The sequence below is a fragment of the Trachemys scripta genome, chromosome 5 (assembly GCF_013100865.1).
Source record: "Trachemys scripta elegans isolate TJP31775 chromosome 5, CAS_Tse_1.0, whole genome shotgun sequence".
Classification (NCBI taxonomy): domain Eukaryota; kingdom Metazoa; phylum Chordata; order Testudines; family Emydidae; genus Trachemys; species Trachemys scripta.
Window position 1 is genome coordinate 64,772,519 of NC_048302.1, and position 13,761 is coordinate 64,786,279.

At 42.6% G+C, this 13,761-nt stretch overlaps 2 protein-coding genes across 5 annotated transcripts in view; one reads left to right on the top strand and one right to left on the bottom strand.

Annotated features, from left to right (window-relative positions):
- Nucleotides 1-13,761, top strand: part of TMA16 (translation machinery associated 16 homolog) — a 142,356-nt gene that overhangs the window by 71,108 nt on the left and 57,487 nt on the right. Inside the window, exon 7 of one of the 3 annotated variants that reach the window (XM_034770658.1) lies at nt 1,882-3,894. The exons of the other annotated variants lie outside the window; for them this stretch is intronic. Coding sequence (XP_034626549.1) covers nt 1,882-1,888 — 7 coding nt within the window. The 3' untranslated portion in view covers nt 1,889-3,894. Of the gene's footprint in view, nt 1-1,881; nt 3,895-13,761 lie in introns of those variants that run through there. 3 annotated transcript variants of the gene reach the window in all.
- Nucleotides 1-13,761, bottom strand: part of MARCHF1 (membrane associated ring-CH-type finger 1) — a 256,595-nt gene that overhangs the window by 26,493 nt on the left and 216,341 nt on the right. The gene's annotated exons all lie outside the window — the stretch shown is intronic.

Genomic DNA, 13,761 nt, shown 5'->3' on the forward strand with positions numbered 1-13,761 from the left:
GGGAGTGATCAAGTGATCAGGTAATGATCAAGTGATCTCTCTGCTGCCATCCATCTCCCCCTCTGACAAACAGAGGCTAGGGACACCATTCCTTACCCATCCTGGCTAATAGCCATTAATGGACTTAACCTCCATGAATTTATCTAGTTCTCTTTTAAACCCTGTTATAGTCCTAGCTTTCACAACCTCCTCAATCAAGGAGTTCCACAGGTTGACTGTGCGCTGCGTGAAGAAGAACTTGCTTTTATTTGTTTTAAACCTGCTGCCCATTCATTTCATTTGGTGGCCCCTAGTTCTTATATTATGGGAACAAGTAAATAACTTTTCCTTATTCACTTTCTCCACACCACTCATGATTTTATATACCTCTATCATATCCCCCCTTAGCCTCTTCTTTTCCAAGCTGAAAAGTCCTAGCCTCTTTAATCTCTCCTCTTGAGACCCATTCCAAACCCCTAATCATTTTAGTTGCCCTTCTCTGAACCTTTTCTAATGCCAGTATATCTTTTTTGAGATGGAGACGACCACATCTGTACGCAGTATTCAAGATGTGGGCGCACCGTGGATTTATATAAGGGCAATAAGATATTCTCCGTCTTATTCTCTATCCCCTAACATCCTGTTTGCTTTTTTGACTGCCGCTGCACACTGTGTGGATGTCTTCAGAGAACTATCCACAACGACTCCAAGATCTCTTTCCTGATTTGTTGTAGCTAAATTAGCCCCCATCAGATTGTATGTATAGTTGGGGTTATTTTTTCCAATGTGCACTACTTTACAGTTATCTACATTAAATTTCATTTGCCATTTTGTTGCCCAATCACTTAGTTTTGTGAGATCTTTTTGAAGTTCTTCATAGTCTGCTTTGGTCTTAACAATCTTGAGCAGTTTAGTATCATCTGCAAACTTTGCCACCTCACTGTTTACCCCTTTCTCCAGATCATTTATGAATAAGTTGAATAGGATTGGTCCTAGGACTAACCCTTGGGGAACACCACTAGTAACCCCTCTCCATTCTGAAAATTTACCATTTATTCCTTCCCTTTGTTCCGTCTTTTAACCAGTTCTCAATCCATGAAAGGATCTCCCTCTTATCCCATGACAACTTAATTTACCTAAGAGCCTTTGATGAGGGACCTTGTCAAAGACTTTCCAGAAATCTAAGTGCACTATGTCCACTGGATCCCCCTTGTCCACATGTTTGTTGACCCCTTCAAAGAACTCTAATAGATTAGTAAGACATGATTTCTCTTTACAGAAACCATGTTGACTTTTGCCCAACAGTTTATGTTCTTCTGTGTATCTGACAATTTTATTCTTTACTGTTGTTTCAACTAATTTGCCTAGTACTGACATTAGACTTACCGGTCTGTAATTGCCGGGATCATCTCTAGAGCCCTTTCTAAATATTGGTGGTACATTAGCTATCTTCCAATCATTGGGTACAGAAGCCGATTTAAAGGACAGGTTACAAACCATAGTTAATAGTTCCGCAATTTCACATTTGAGTTCTTTCAGAACTCTTGGGTGAATGCCATCTGGTCCCGGTGACTTATTACTGTTAAATTTATCAATTAATTCCAAAACCTCCTCTAGTGACACTTCAATCTGTGACAATTCCTCAGATTTGTCATCTACAAAGGATAGCTCAGGTTTGGGAATCTCCCTAACATCCTCAGCTGTGAAGACAGAAGCAAAGAATTCATTTAGTTTCTCCGCAATGACTTTATCGTCCTTAAGTGCTCCTTCTGTATCTCGATTGTCCAGGGGCCCCACTGGTTGTTTAGCAGACTTCCTGCTTCTGATGTACTTAAAAAACATTTTGTTATTACCTTTTGAGTTTTTGGCTGGCTATTCTTCAAACTCCTTTTTGGTTTCCAGCACTTAGGTAACCCGGAAAGACCAGTATCCTGATTAGACCAGAAACACTCAGACTCCCAACAAATTCCAGAGCCTACTAAAGATAACAACACCCAACCCACAGGACATGTAGCCTAGGACTTGGTGAATCATTACCATTCTACAATGGCCTTCATCACTGATACCCTAGCCCACCGGTGGCCCCATCCTCCCCATCACCCACACAGATCTCTTTGGTTTTCTGGCACCCTGCGCTGGATGAAAAGAGGGATGGAAACTCAAGCACCAATGGTGGAAAACAAAGGATGATTTAGACAGGATGAAACATGACAAATTCATGAAAGCCTCTGCTAAGTCTGTATTACAGGCCAAGAAAACCTTCTTGTCAGCTACCATTCAGGGTGCCAAATCCCACCCCCAAAAAATATCCAGGATGGTACATGGATTCATCAATCCTGGGTGCCTACCACCTGCATTAGAGCTGAGCATCAAGTGCTGCAAAGAACTATCATTCTACTTCCCTGAAAAGATCACACACGTTTGAAAAGCCTTCTCCAACAGCATGAATTTTAAATTGGGTTCAAGGTCTCGGTCCCTATCTTCAAAACACATAATCAGGGGCTGGGCCCAGGATACCTAAAACACGATTTAAAACTTCAGCACAAAGATCACAGTCAACAACTATGCTCCTCCGACATGATGGAAAACTCTGAACAATAACAATAAAGTTTGTGTGGGAAACAGAACCTTTTCCAGAGATGATCTGAGACTGTAGAATGAACTCCCCCAGGAGTTGACTATCACATACCTCATTATTTTCCACTCCAAGTACAAGGCACATTGCTTTGACCTTGCTTGTTCTCATATAAACACACAGCAACGGTTGCATTTAACAGTAACAAAAACCCATCACCCTACCAAAACAAGACACTCCACTCCACACGATTCTCTCTGTGGGGAGGGGGGAGAGAACAAACAGGTGACAGATGTGTAGTCATGTTGCTTCATTCACTACTGGCAGGCACTCAGATAGTACTGTGATGAGCAAGGTATAAAAACCTATAGGGAATAGAAGTTTTAATAGTGAAGAAAACTCCACAGATTTTGTTTAATTTATTGATAGCATCTAGTAGTCTCAACCAGGTCAGGGCCCCATTGTGCTTGGCACTGTGTAAAAAACAGAATAAATGATCATCCCTGTCCCAAAGAGCTTACAATAGAAAACTTACCAACAAATAGAACGTCCTTTAACACTGGGCTTTCATTTATAACACTTTGAGAAAAGACTAATTGGAGTGTTTGTTTTTCCTAAGTTAAACTGGGTATGTAATGTTGTTGATGCCTGAAGCACAAAAGACTTTTGAATCTAACTAGGGAGACATAAGGGGACAGGAAGAGGGGAAGCAGTGAAACCTTGGGGAAGGGAATGAGGAAGCAGTCAGCCGAAGAGACTAAAAGGGAAAAAAGTGAGGGGCTCCCTTCAAAGTCAATCTACAACTAGGAGCAGAATTTGGCTGAAGAGGGGGTGTTGTAATGAGGCTGGTGGAGTAAAAGAGACAGCAGCAGGAAGGAGGACAGGCCAGAGAAACAGCAAGAGAAGTCTAAATGGGAGTGGGGGAAGGGATTGGGGAAGACATATTACATAAAACAAAAACAAACAAACAAAATTTCACCCATGAGTGTCAATATGGGTGGTGATGGTATGTGCACCAGTTTCACTCTTGGTGAGATGTTTATACTGTGATTTCACATTGCTGTATAAGAGCTTGGCTACACTTGCAAGTTAGAGCGCATTAAAGCAGCCCCAGGCACCCTAACTCCTGAGGTGTCCACACTGGCAAGGCACGTAGAGTGCCTGGACAGTGCAGCTGGAGCGCTACTGGTAATCCACCTCCAGGAGAAGCATAAAGCTTGCTGCGCCCTGGCTGAAACACCCGGGCGTCAGTGTGGACAAAGTGTTGCATTACTGCGCTGTGATTGGCCTCCAGAAATGTCCCATAATCCCCTGAAGTCAAGTGGCCATTCTTCTCATTGTTTTGAAATTGGCTGCAGGCATGCAGATATCCCCTTTCAAAGCTCCGTTTCTGACAGCCGGCATGCTTATCTGCTCCGGGACAAAGCAAACCATTAGTGTGGAATGCTGGTGTTGTGAGTGTATGTGTATGTGTGTATTGGGGGGAGGGAGGTCTGCTGTTGTCTGAACTTACAAGACAGCATGCTGACACACTCTCTGCCCCCCAAAACACAGTCTCTCCCCCCACATACACACAAAACATTCTCTGTCATACTCCACTCCCCCACCCCCTTTGAAAAGCACATTGCAGCCACTTGCACACTAGGATAGCTACCACAATGCCTTGGTCTTTGGGGTATTGCAAGAGCTGTTCATGTGGTCATGCCAGTGCGCTTGCAGTTGACAGTGTAAACACACGGCAGCGTTTTCCCTGCTGCCGTCTCCGAAGGCTGGTTTAACTCCCAGCGCTCTACATCTGCAAGTGTAGCCATGCCCTAAGAAGATAGTAAGCTCTTCAGGGCAGAGATCTATAAGACAACAGAGTGAGTGAAGACAAACAGATAACGGAAGAATGTGGGGAAAGAATGAGGGGTATAGCAAATAAATACTATGGTTCTAATTCAGTCCTGCCACAACTCCAATAAAGTCACTGGGGATGTACTTGTTTATACCAAGGATGCTTTGTGTCTTGTGGAATTTTGTGTTATAAGCGTCATAGACATCTCTCAATTCTCTCTCTCCTTTTCATTTTGAGCAAAGAGGGTCAAGTGGAGGTGAGTGATGGAAAGCTAACCAGAAGAGGTCATTTTAACAAATCCACCAGAATATCACATTCGTACTGCGAAAGACAAGATGGTTGTGGTAATAACTTTTATTGGACCAGCTTCTCCTAGTGAGAGACAAGCTTTTGAGCTACACAGAGCTCTTCTTCAGGTCTGGGAAAGGTATTCAGAATGTCACAGCTAAATACAAGGTCAAACAGATAGCTTAGCATAAGTAGTTAGCACACACTCTAAGGGATCATTCAAGGTAAAGTGGCCTGTAGTCATAGGACAAAATGGGGGGCGGTGAAGGGGTGTTTAGTGGGTTACAGAGTGTTGTAATGAGCCATAAATCCAGTGTCTTTATTAAGACCAGTGCTTAATTTGTGCCGGGGCTCACTGGGCTTGCCACATCAGTTATGAAAGTTCAAAAATTGTTGAGCCCTTGCACCTCCTTCATTACAAATTAAGCACTGAGTAAGACTATGATTTTTAGTGACTAGCTAAGTTATGAATTCAAGCTCCAAAACTTGTCTTTTGAAAGTGGTGTGCAGGTTTCCTCGAGAATGAGGCCTGCTAGCCACTAGAGGGGGCTATAAGACTGTACTGGGTTCATAAAGTTCTTAACACAATGTATTGTGATGAGCATTCAAAGGCACAAAGAAATGAAAGCAAGATTTTGTAACTTCACACAAAAATAAAATCAGCCATTAAAAAGTGTATTGGACTAAATACAGAAGTAGAAACAATGTGCACCGTAGATTTTATGCACACATCTCAAAACCTTTGAAAAAGAAATTGAACATTTTGTTACTAACTCATGCCATAGAAAGTTTGTAATAATCTTAGTTAACAGTACACATTGCTCTTCATTCAAGCTTTTTGCTTCCTCTGTGTTATAAAGACATGATCTTCCTCTGAAAACTAAAAGCTTTTACCAAAGTTCATAATTTTTTTTTTTTTGTAATTACAAACTAAATCATCATGAGTCATCACAGAAATATGAATCTAAACAGTTTGCCTACACTCAGTGAGGAAAGGGTATCTAAATAAGACTATTATAGCCAGTGTAGTTAACCAGTTCCTTAGCCCTGCTGGGTAATCTACAGGAAATCCATAGTACTTGTGCGGGCTGGCTATAGGTCAAAAGGAAGCAGGATCAAAACTACCTCTTTTTATGTCATTTTGAGGAGACACTGGTTAATCAAAATCACTATGCTGGTTTTATTCAAGCAATTACTCAAAGACAGGTTTTCTGAAGTATCCATTTTCTAGAGATTGCTTACTATAGACATTTTTGGTCAAATTTTCAAAGGGGCCTTAACTCAGTCTGTAAAAGTATGCTTGCAATTCAAATTCCCGCACACAACACTTAGGTAAACATACTTTATGTAAAACAGTTCCATGATGGAAACAGAAGTCTCTCCAAACAGGCTGCACCCTTAGGATTATAGTTGCCATTGGCTCACATGTCCCCATTCCCCTGCAACAGAGTCACAGACACTGTTCAGAGAGCTACACATCCCTGATCTGTCCTCTCCTGTACCTCAAGCATTAGCCATAGTATGGCAGATAGAGCCCTGAAAGGGCATATTTCTGCAGCATGCTAAAGTACTCTGCATCCTTACACCCCCTCACTGCAGTCAGGGTTCCCACAACCGTCACTTGGGCCAAAAGACTTGGCCCACAATAATTTATTCCCACAATTTTGTATTTAGCCATCCATATTTGTAAATTAATATGCTATTTACATACACAAAGGTTTGCAAGGGGCAAATGACTGTACATACAAAATTGAAGTTACAAGTTAGGCTGCTTTGGGGAAAGGTGTCTCTCCTTTGAATGCTTGGAGCAGGAAGAAACTAACCTTGTACTGTATAACAAACTTCAAAAGAAAAGATAAAAAAAGATCTCAAGAAATTCAGATATCGCCAGCAAAGAAGTGATAGTGGCTCAAAGTCCAGGTCAGTCAGTGTCCCGAGTATGTCATAGCAGCCACTCAGAGGGCTGTGCCACTTCAAAGTGGCAACTCAGAGACTGGCTGAAGTAGTGAAAGATGTCTGATCCTGCTGAGAAAGTGCTTCTGTACAGGGCTGGTGCAACCCATTAGGCGACCTAGGCGGTCACCTAGGGCACTAGCATTTGGGGGTGGCATTTCGGGTCCTTCAGCGGCGACTGGATCTTCGGCCTCCCCGGCCGTCGTCGGCATTTAGGCGGAGGGAGCTGGGGCAGGGGGATGCGGGGAGGGCCGCCTGCAGCAAGTAAGGGGGGGCACATAGGGGAACTCCCCAGCTCACCTCTGCTCCGCCTCTTCCCCTGAGCATGCCGCCCCACTCTGCTTCTCTCCCTCCCAAGCTTGCGGCGCCACAAGCCTGGGAGGCAGGAGAAGTGGAGCGGCGACGGCGTGCTCAGGGAGGAGACAGAGCAGAGGTGAGCTAGGGTGGGGAGCTGCCGTGCGGGGGCGCCTCAGGGCGGAGAGCTGCCACAGGGCTCGGGGTAGGGGGGGGCGGCGCAAGGTGGAAGTTTTGCCTAGGGTGCGAAACATCCTTGCACCCGCCTTGCTCCTGTAGAATTCATTAATTGTAACTATTGTATCTTTTTCTGGATCTTTGTTTTCTAGCATTGGTTAGAGCAGCCCTGTAAGGGGAAATTCTATAGTGATCAAGCATTAAATCTTTTGTGTTTGATGTGTTTTCCTGTTGCATCAGTCCTCCTTGTTATATATAATTCTGCAAACAAACATAATAAGTAACAGATACAAGAAGCAGTGCACACACCTGAATGGAGCTTCTTCTGTTCACATCTAGAGACAAGGCTATTTTATTACGTAGTTTCTGTTCTTTTTTCAAGAAGGTAAATGGGGGGGGGGGGGAGTGTGTCCTTCTCCCTACTCCCACCCAATAATCTCTGCAAAAGGGAGTTTGAAATGATGATTTTATAACGGCACCTAAAATGTGCCAATTCAAGTGCTCTACAAACAGAGAGAAGTGTGGCTCCTTCCCCAAACGAAGCCTAATATGATTAGCAAATCTTGAATGATCTTTTGGAACAGATAGGGCAAACAACCATAAGGACTTTAGCAAGTATATGATGCAGTGAACTGAGAACTCAAGATATTTCAGTGTGATCTGAGTATATAACTTGGGGGCATTTATTTTCTATTTTTTTAGTCAGTTGTCAAAGTGCTAATTGTCTCTGACTCCACAGTAAACCACTCACTACTATCGAACTACCAGCTGGAGGAGAGAATCTGAGACGGTTTTCAGAAATGGAATGGGTTCACTAGGCAATCTGTGTGGGGAGGAAGTAGAAAGACAAACTAATACTAATAAAAGACAATAGGGGTTCCACACAGGGAGAGCAGAAGAGCTTTGAAGAGATCAGAAGTGTGGATCAGAGAGGAGAGTTTAGCCTTTGTAGTATAAGAAGCAAAGCAAGAGAGGCACTAGGGGTTAGATCTGTAGCAAGGAATCACCTTATACCCTAATGCAGCATTGTGAGTGGGTCTCTGGCACCTCCTCTTAGGATAGTGCAGCATTTGCCATGTCTACTGGGTCAGCAGAATAAGGGACAGGACCATGAACTTCCCTTTGAGATAAGCAGCACCTCAGAGGCACCAGAAGAGAGCAGTTCCTGTGCTCAGTAAAGCATAGGGAGTATATTTGTGCCTGGTTGCTGTAAGATGTGTGTTAGACTCATCATACCCCCTTCTCTTTCCTATGCATCCAGAATCAGGTCGCTATGTGCTAGACGTTGTACACACATACAGAAAGACATGGTCCACAGAATGTATAATCTAAGACCTGGTCTACACACAAATTTGCAACAGTTAGGCTGGGTCTACACTGCCACTTTCAGCACTAAAACTTTAGTCATTCAGGGGTGTGAAAAGCGCCAATATCAACAGCGCTTTATTGCTGGGAGCAACTACCACCGCTCATTCGGGGCAGCGCCATATTATTGCCTAGGCCTAGGGTGGCAAATTTTCAGGGGCAGAAGCTCCCCTCCGCGCCCCGCCCCCCTGCTCCAGCTCACCTCCGCCTCCTCTGCAAGCGCGCTGCCGCGTCCCGTTTCTCTCCCCTCCCAGTGCTTGCGCCACAAAACAGCTGTTTCACAGGGCAGAGAGGGAGTGGGGAGAAAGGGGAACACCATGCGCTGGGGGAAGAGGCGTGGCCAGGGGCGGGGATCCAATAGGGGAAGGGAGGGGGCGGAGTTGGGGCGGGGACTTTGGGGAGGGGGTTGGAATGGGGGCCGGAAAAGGGCAGAGTCGGGGCAGGGCCAAGGCAGCAATTATTTCCCGGCTTAGGGGCAGCAAAATTATTAATCCGCCACTGGTTCGGGGTGGGGTTTTTAATCACTGGGAGAGCTCTCATGCGGTGATAAAGCTCATCTACACTGCCCACATCACAGCGCTGCCACGGCCGCACTGTAACATGGGCACTGTATACATACCCTTAGTTAAACTGGTACAAACCCCTTTGTAGGCACTCATTTCAGTTAAAGAGTAACTTATTTCACTGTTCCTCATCAACATAACCTAACATATACCGGTTTACACTGAAATCAGTGTTTACACAGACTTGCACCTGTTTAACTAAAGAAATTTTAAAATCACACATATTAAATTGGTGTAACTCTGCTTGTAGAAAAGCCCTAATATTCTACAGCTTCTGCAGTAATGGTCGCATAGCTTATTGAAGAACTGTGTTATTTAAATACATGACTTTGCTAATCACCTTTGTAATGAGATTTTTTTCTGCACAGAATTCATAATGCAGCTTTTTCAAAATAAAGAGCAATACATTTCTCTTTTAAAATGACAGTGAATTGAAAGAGTTGTCCTTGGTTGGTACAATCAGTGCATGCCACTTGGTAAGCTTATGAATTTGTAACTTTGTATGTCATCAATTAGCAGGCCCTTAAAAAGTGCAAAGTAGGGATATTAAGTAATTGGAGCAGATCATCTCTAAAATGCAAAATGAAGTAGCCGTTTTTGCAATCTGTATCATCAAGAATAATCATATTTCACTATTCTCACCCCAGTACCTACATCCTAATCATTCCAGCACAGAATGCAGGAACGTGAAACATTAATATAAGAATGGCCATACTAGGTCAGACCAGTGGTCCATCCAGCTCAGTATCCTGTTTCAGGGTGGCCAGCAGCAAATGCTTCAGAGGAATGTGCCAGAAACCCCATGGTGGATAATTATAGCATCCTCTGCCCATAGCAGGACCTTCTTCTTAACCCCAGTCATCATCACCTCCCAATCTATTAGGGATATGCTCATGTCACATTATGGTGGTTTATTTAGAAAGCAATATTTACAGCCTCCTACAATGCACAAACCCTCCTCCCTAAAAAGCCTTTAAGGATCCTCTTCACATGTTGAAACAGCAGTTAATACAGTCTTTGTTCAGTGTGACATTGCATGATCTAGTGGACAGGGCACTGGAGACCTGATGTGGGGCTTCCTCAGAATCTCCCGTTGAAGCTGTTCCGCTTTGCATAAACCATGAGAGAATCACTGGGGAGGTGCGAAAGGAAAAAAGAGCAAAAGAGAGCAAAAGACTAGCTGATGGTTGCAGCACTTGCTTAGAAAGTCAAAGACCTCCAGTCCCTCTGCTCCAAATAATTTTATAGGCATCTATCTCCAACAGAGGGGCAGTTTTGAGCACACACCACTTGGCTTAATGTCTCCCATTGACTACCTGAGGGGAAGAGCTGCCTAGCATGCTGACTTTTGTGAATCCCACTGTAAGGGGCCTATGTCTCCCATGCACTGTATAGGAAGCCAGGTGCCTAACCGAGGTGTTTTTTCTAGGCATGTAAAAGTTAAGCAGGTGACACTCAGCATTGCCATGCCCAAGTTCCTTTGTGAATCTAGCCCCATGTGACCTTGTGCAAATCACTTCACCTTACTGTGAATCAGTTTTCCTTCTGACTCTTTATTTGTCTTGTCCACTAAGACTGCAAGAAATCTGGGGAATACAGTCTCTCACTATGTGTTTGTACATGCCTAGCACAATGCATCTCCAGTTGTTGCCGCTTAGTGCTAGTGCAATCCAAAAGACAGTCATAATAGGTGCTGTGCTGCACTACAGGCCAGTACTGAAGCTACCACTATCAAGTGGAGCTCAGTGCCACCACAGAGAATAGCTTGGATGAAATCCAAAATGGATAAGGCTTTCTTCCAGATCAGTAGGAAGTGATCTTTTCTGACAAACAACTAGAAGATGGCCACACCTATCTCATTACAATATCCAGAAAGGCTGCACTCTGGCTGCAGAGAAATCCATCATTCACGCAATGTCAGAGAGGACAGGCTAAATGTGAATAACCTACACAGGAGTGAAGGGGGATGAACTCTAGCCCCGACCCTCCACCAAGAACCTTCATCAAGAGCTGCTGCTACCACCCACTCTTGCTAAACCAGACTCTTGGGCAATCCTTCTGTATATTCCATGGATTTGTTGCTCACATCCCTGGCTCTTCCACAGCCAGCCAATTCCTTTCTCTGTCCACTCTGCCATAAAGAAATTACTGCACATCTTTGTGGCAAGATCCCATATAAGATGTCTCTACAGCATATATCTTTAGGTAAGATGTCTTGCTCCAGCTGTCAAATGGAATAACCTAGTCTGGAAAATATTTGCACCTGAATTTGCTTTGTGTTGAGCAAATATAAGGGGAAAGAATTGCACTCAGTACTGTATTGTGCTAAAAATGTCCTGTTCTCTCCAAATCAAACACTTTCCCCCCTTTTATTCCATTTGCCCTAGCATCAGAGTAAAACCACTCGAGAGAGAGAGAGAGAGAGAGAGAGAGTGAAAATCCCCTATGCTCGCTTGTTTGTTACAGACAAAACTATAAGCCACTTACTTGAGATTTGCCGGAGATCTTATGGTGTAATTTGACCTGAAGGCATAATATTTTCTATCATCAGTATAATCCTAAAGCCCATGTGCATAACTCCCCATCATGTTAACGTATGTTCCATAATTTGGATTGAAAGAAGTATAGCTTTGTATGTTGGAAGCAACAATACACAGATAAATACACACACAACAAAGAAAGACTATATCCCAAAGAAAGTTCCTAGAGAATCCTGACACAAAAGGGAAGTAACTTCATTAGAAACTTTAATACTCATTCAGGAGGAAGACAGAGTTAAAACCCTCAAATATTCTGAAAAATATATTCAACTGTAGCCAATCATTCTTCCCCTCAGTATCAGCCTTACATTTTGCTGAAATACATTCTTCAGACCTATTTCTAAATACCCTGAAGTCTCACTGTCCATAATTTCATGACTGTATATTAGGAAACCACATACAAATATTTTTCTGGGCATGTCTACCTGGTGCTTTAGAGTGCATCAGCAAGGATGCAAATACTAATGTGCATCAGCATGTTGCACACTAAATGACCCGTGTGGATCCTGCTGACGTGGACTAAAAGTTCCCTAGCGCACATTAGCATAGTTCTGCTTGAAATGGGACTACATTAAAGTGCACTAGGGAACCTTTAATTCAGGCATAATTTGATAAGAGTTGGATGAACCTCTAAAAGCTGCCACCCAAATCCCCATCTGCGTCCCTGTTTTTATTTTCATTTTCTGTTCTGTTAGATGCAAACAAAATTGCCCCCAACCAATTCTGCTCCTTCCTACTCACCCAGTAAATAGTGCAAGTGATCCTGAAAATAGCCATTTTTCATGTGGTCATTATTTTCTTCCTGAAGAATAAACTAACCTTACTTGGGTGGAGAAACAGAACCCAGTATTTGATATTCACTTATTCAAATCAGTCATAAGAAAGGTGTTTGATTTGGGTGACTCGATAGGCCAAAGGTCTGCCAGACTGACATTTTCTCGTGCATTTCAGCTTGATCAGGTCAGTACACTTGACTGTTCAAGTGCAAGTGTAATATATATGTCCGATTCAAATGCATGACTTGCCACATCCCAGTGATTGAAAGAAGGGAGGTGCTTTATTTTTTTAAAATTTGACCTTTGCAAAAAATGTACCAATTTGTCAATAAACAAACACTCCTATCTCATTGTTTCTTATACTTTTCTCCATGGAGATGATCCTCTGATCTAATGAAACAAAAAGCAATCTGTGCTGAATAATCCAGGAGAGTCCTTCACAAAAGTACACAATTGAGTCCTTCACAAAAGTACAGCCATAACACACAGATGAGGAGTTGAGGCAAACTTTACATCCTCAAAGTCCTCTGGCAAAGATCTAATATTGTGCTTTTACTTTTCACACAGCCAACTTCTGAACATCATATGGCAGGGGAGTGAGGTATATGTAGAACATTTTATGTCCTTGTAGTGAAAGACTATATTTATAAACTTAAAAGAAAAATGAGTTCAATACTGAAAGTTGTAAAATATAGGAAGTTAAATATATTATTTTCTCTAATTTAACATAATTTAGACCCAGTGCTGCGAATATAGCAGTTGATTACAAGAGAAGAGCCATGATATATATTGTAAATGAAATAGTTACATTTATTCCACCAATAACAAGCAAAGCAGATCCAGGCAGATCTATATGTAACCTGCTTCTTAGCTAAGGAAGGCCTCCATTCAGAACTACTCATATGATTTGGAAGTTTAATTTAAATAATCTCGGTAAAGTTTGGATATTTTAATTTGATTAATTTAATCATTTATTACATTATTAATCAGTATTAGGCTGGCAAACAGCCCACTCCCATTAAAGCCAATGGCAAAATTCCCATCAGCTTCAAAATCAAGCCCTAAAAACTGAATGTTTCAAGTATTTTTGGAACTACCCAAAAGTAAACAAATAACTGAAAGCTTCAGATTTGTTTTAAATCCAAGTTGGGGCTGAGAACTGAAAAATTGATGTTTTCTGCTTCTTATGTTTTTAAATTTTCCGGTATAGCTCAGTAAATTCCCAAAACCCATGTTTCATATATCACTATTAGGACATGCTTGACTGGATTCTTCACCAAAAAGAAGAACAGGAGTACTTGTGGCACCTTAGAGACTAACAAATTTATTAGAGCATAAGCTTTCGTCCACGAAAGCTTATGCTCTAATAAATTTGTTAGTCTCTAAGGTGCCACAAGTACTCCTGTTCTTCTTT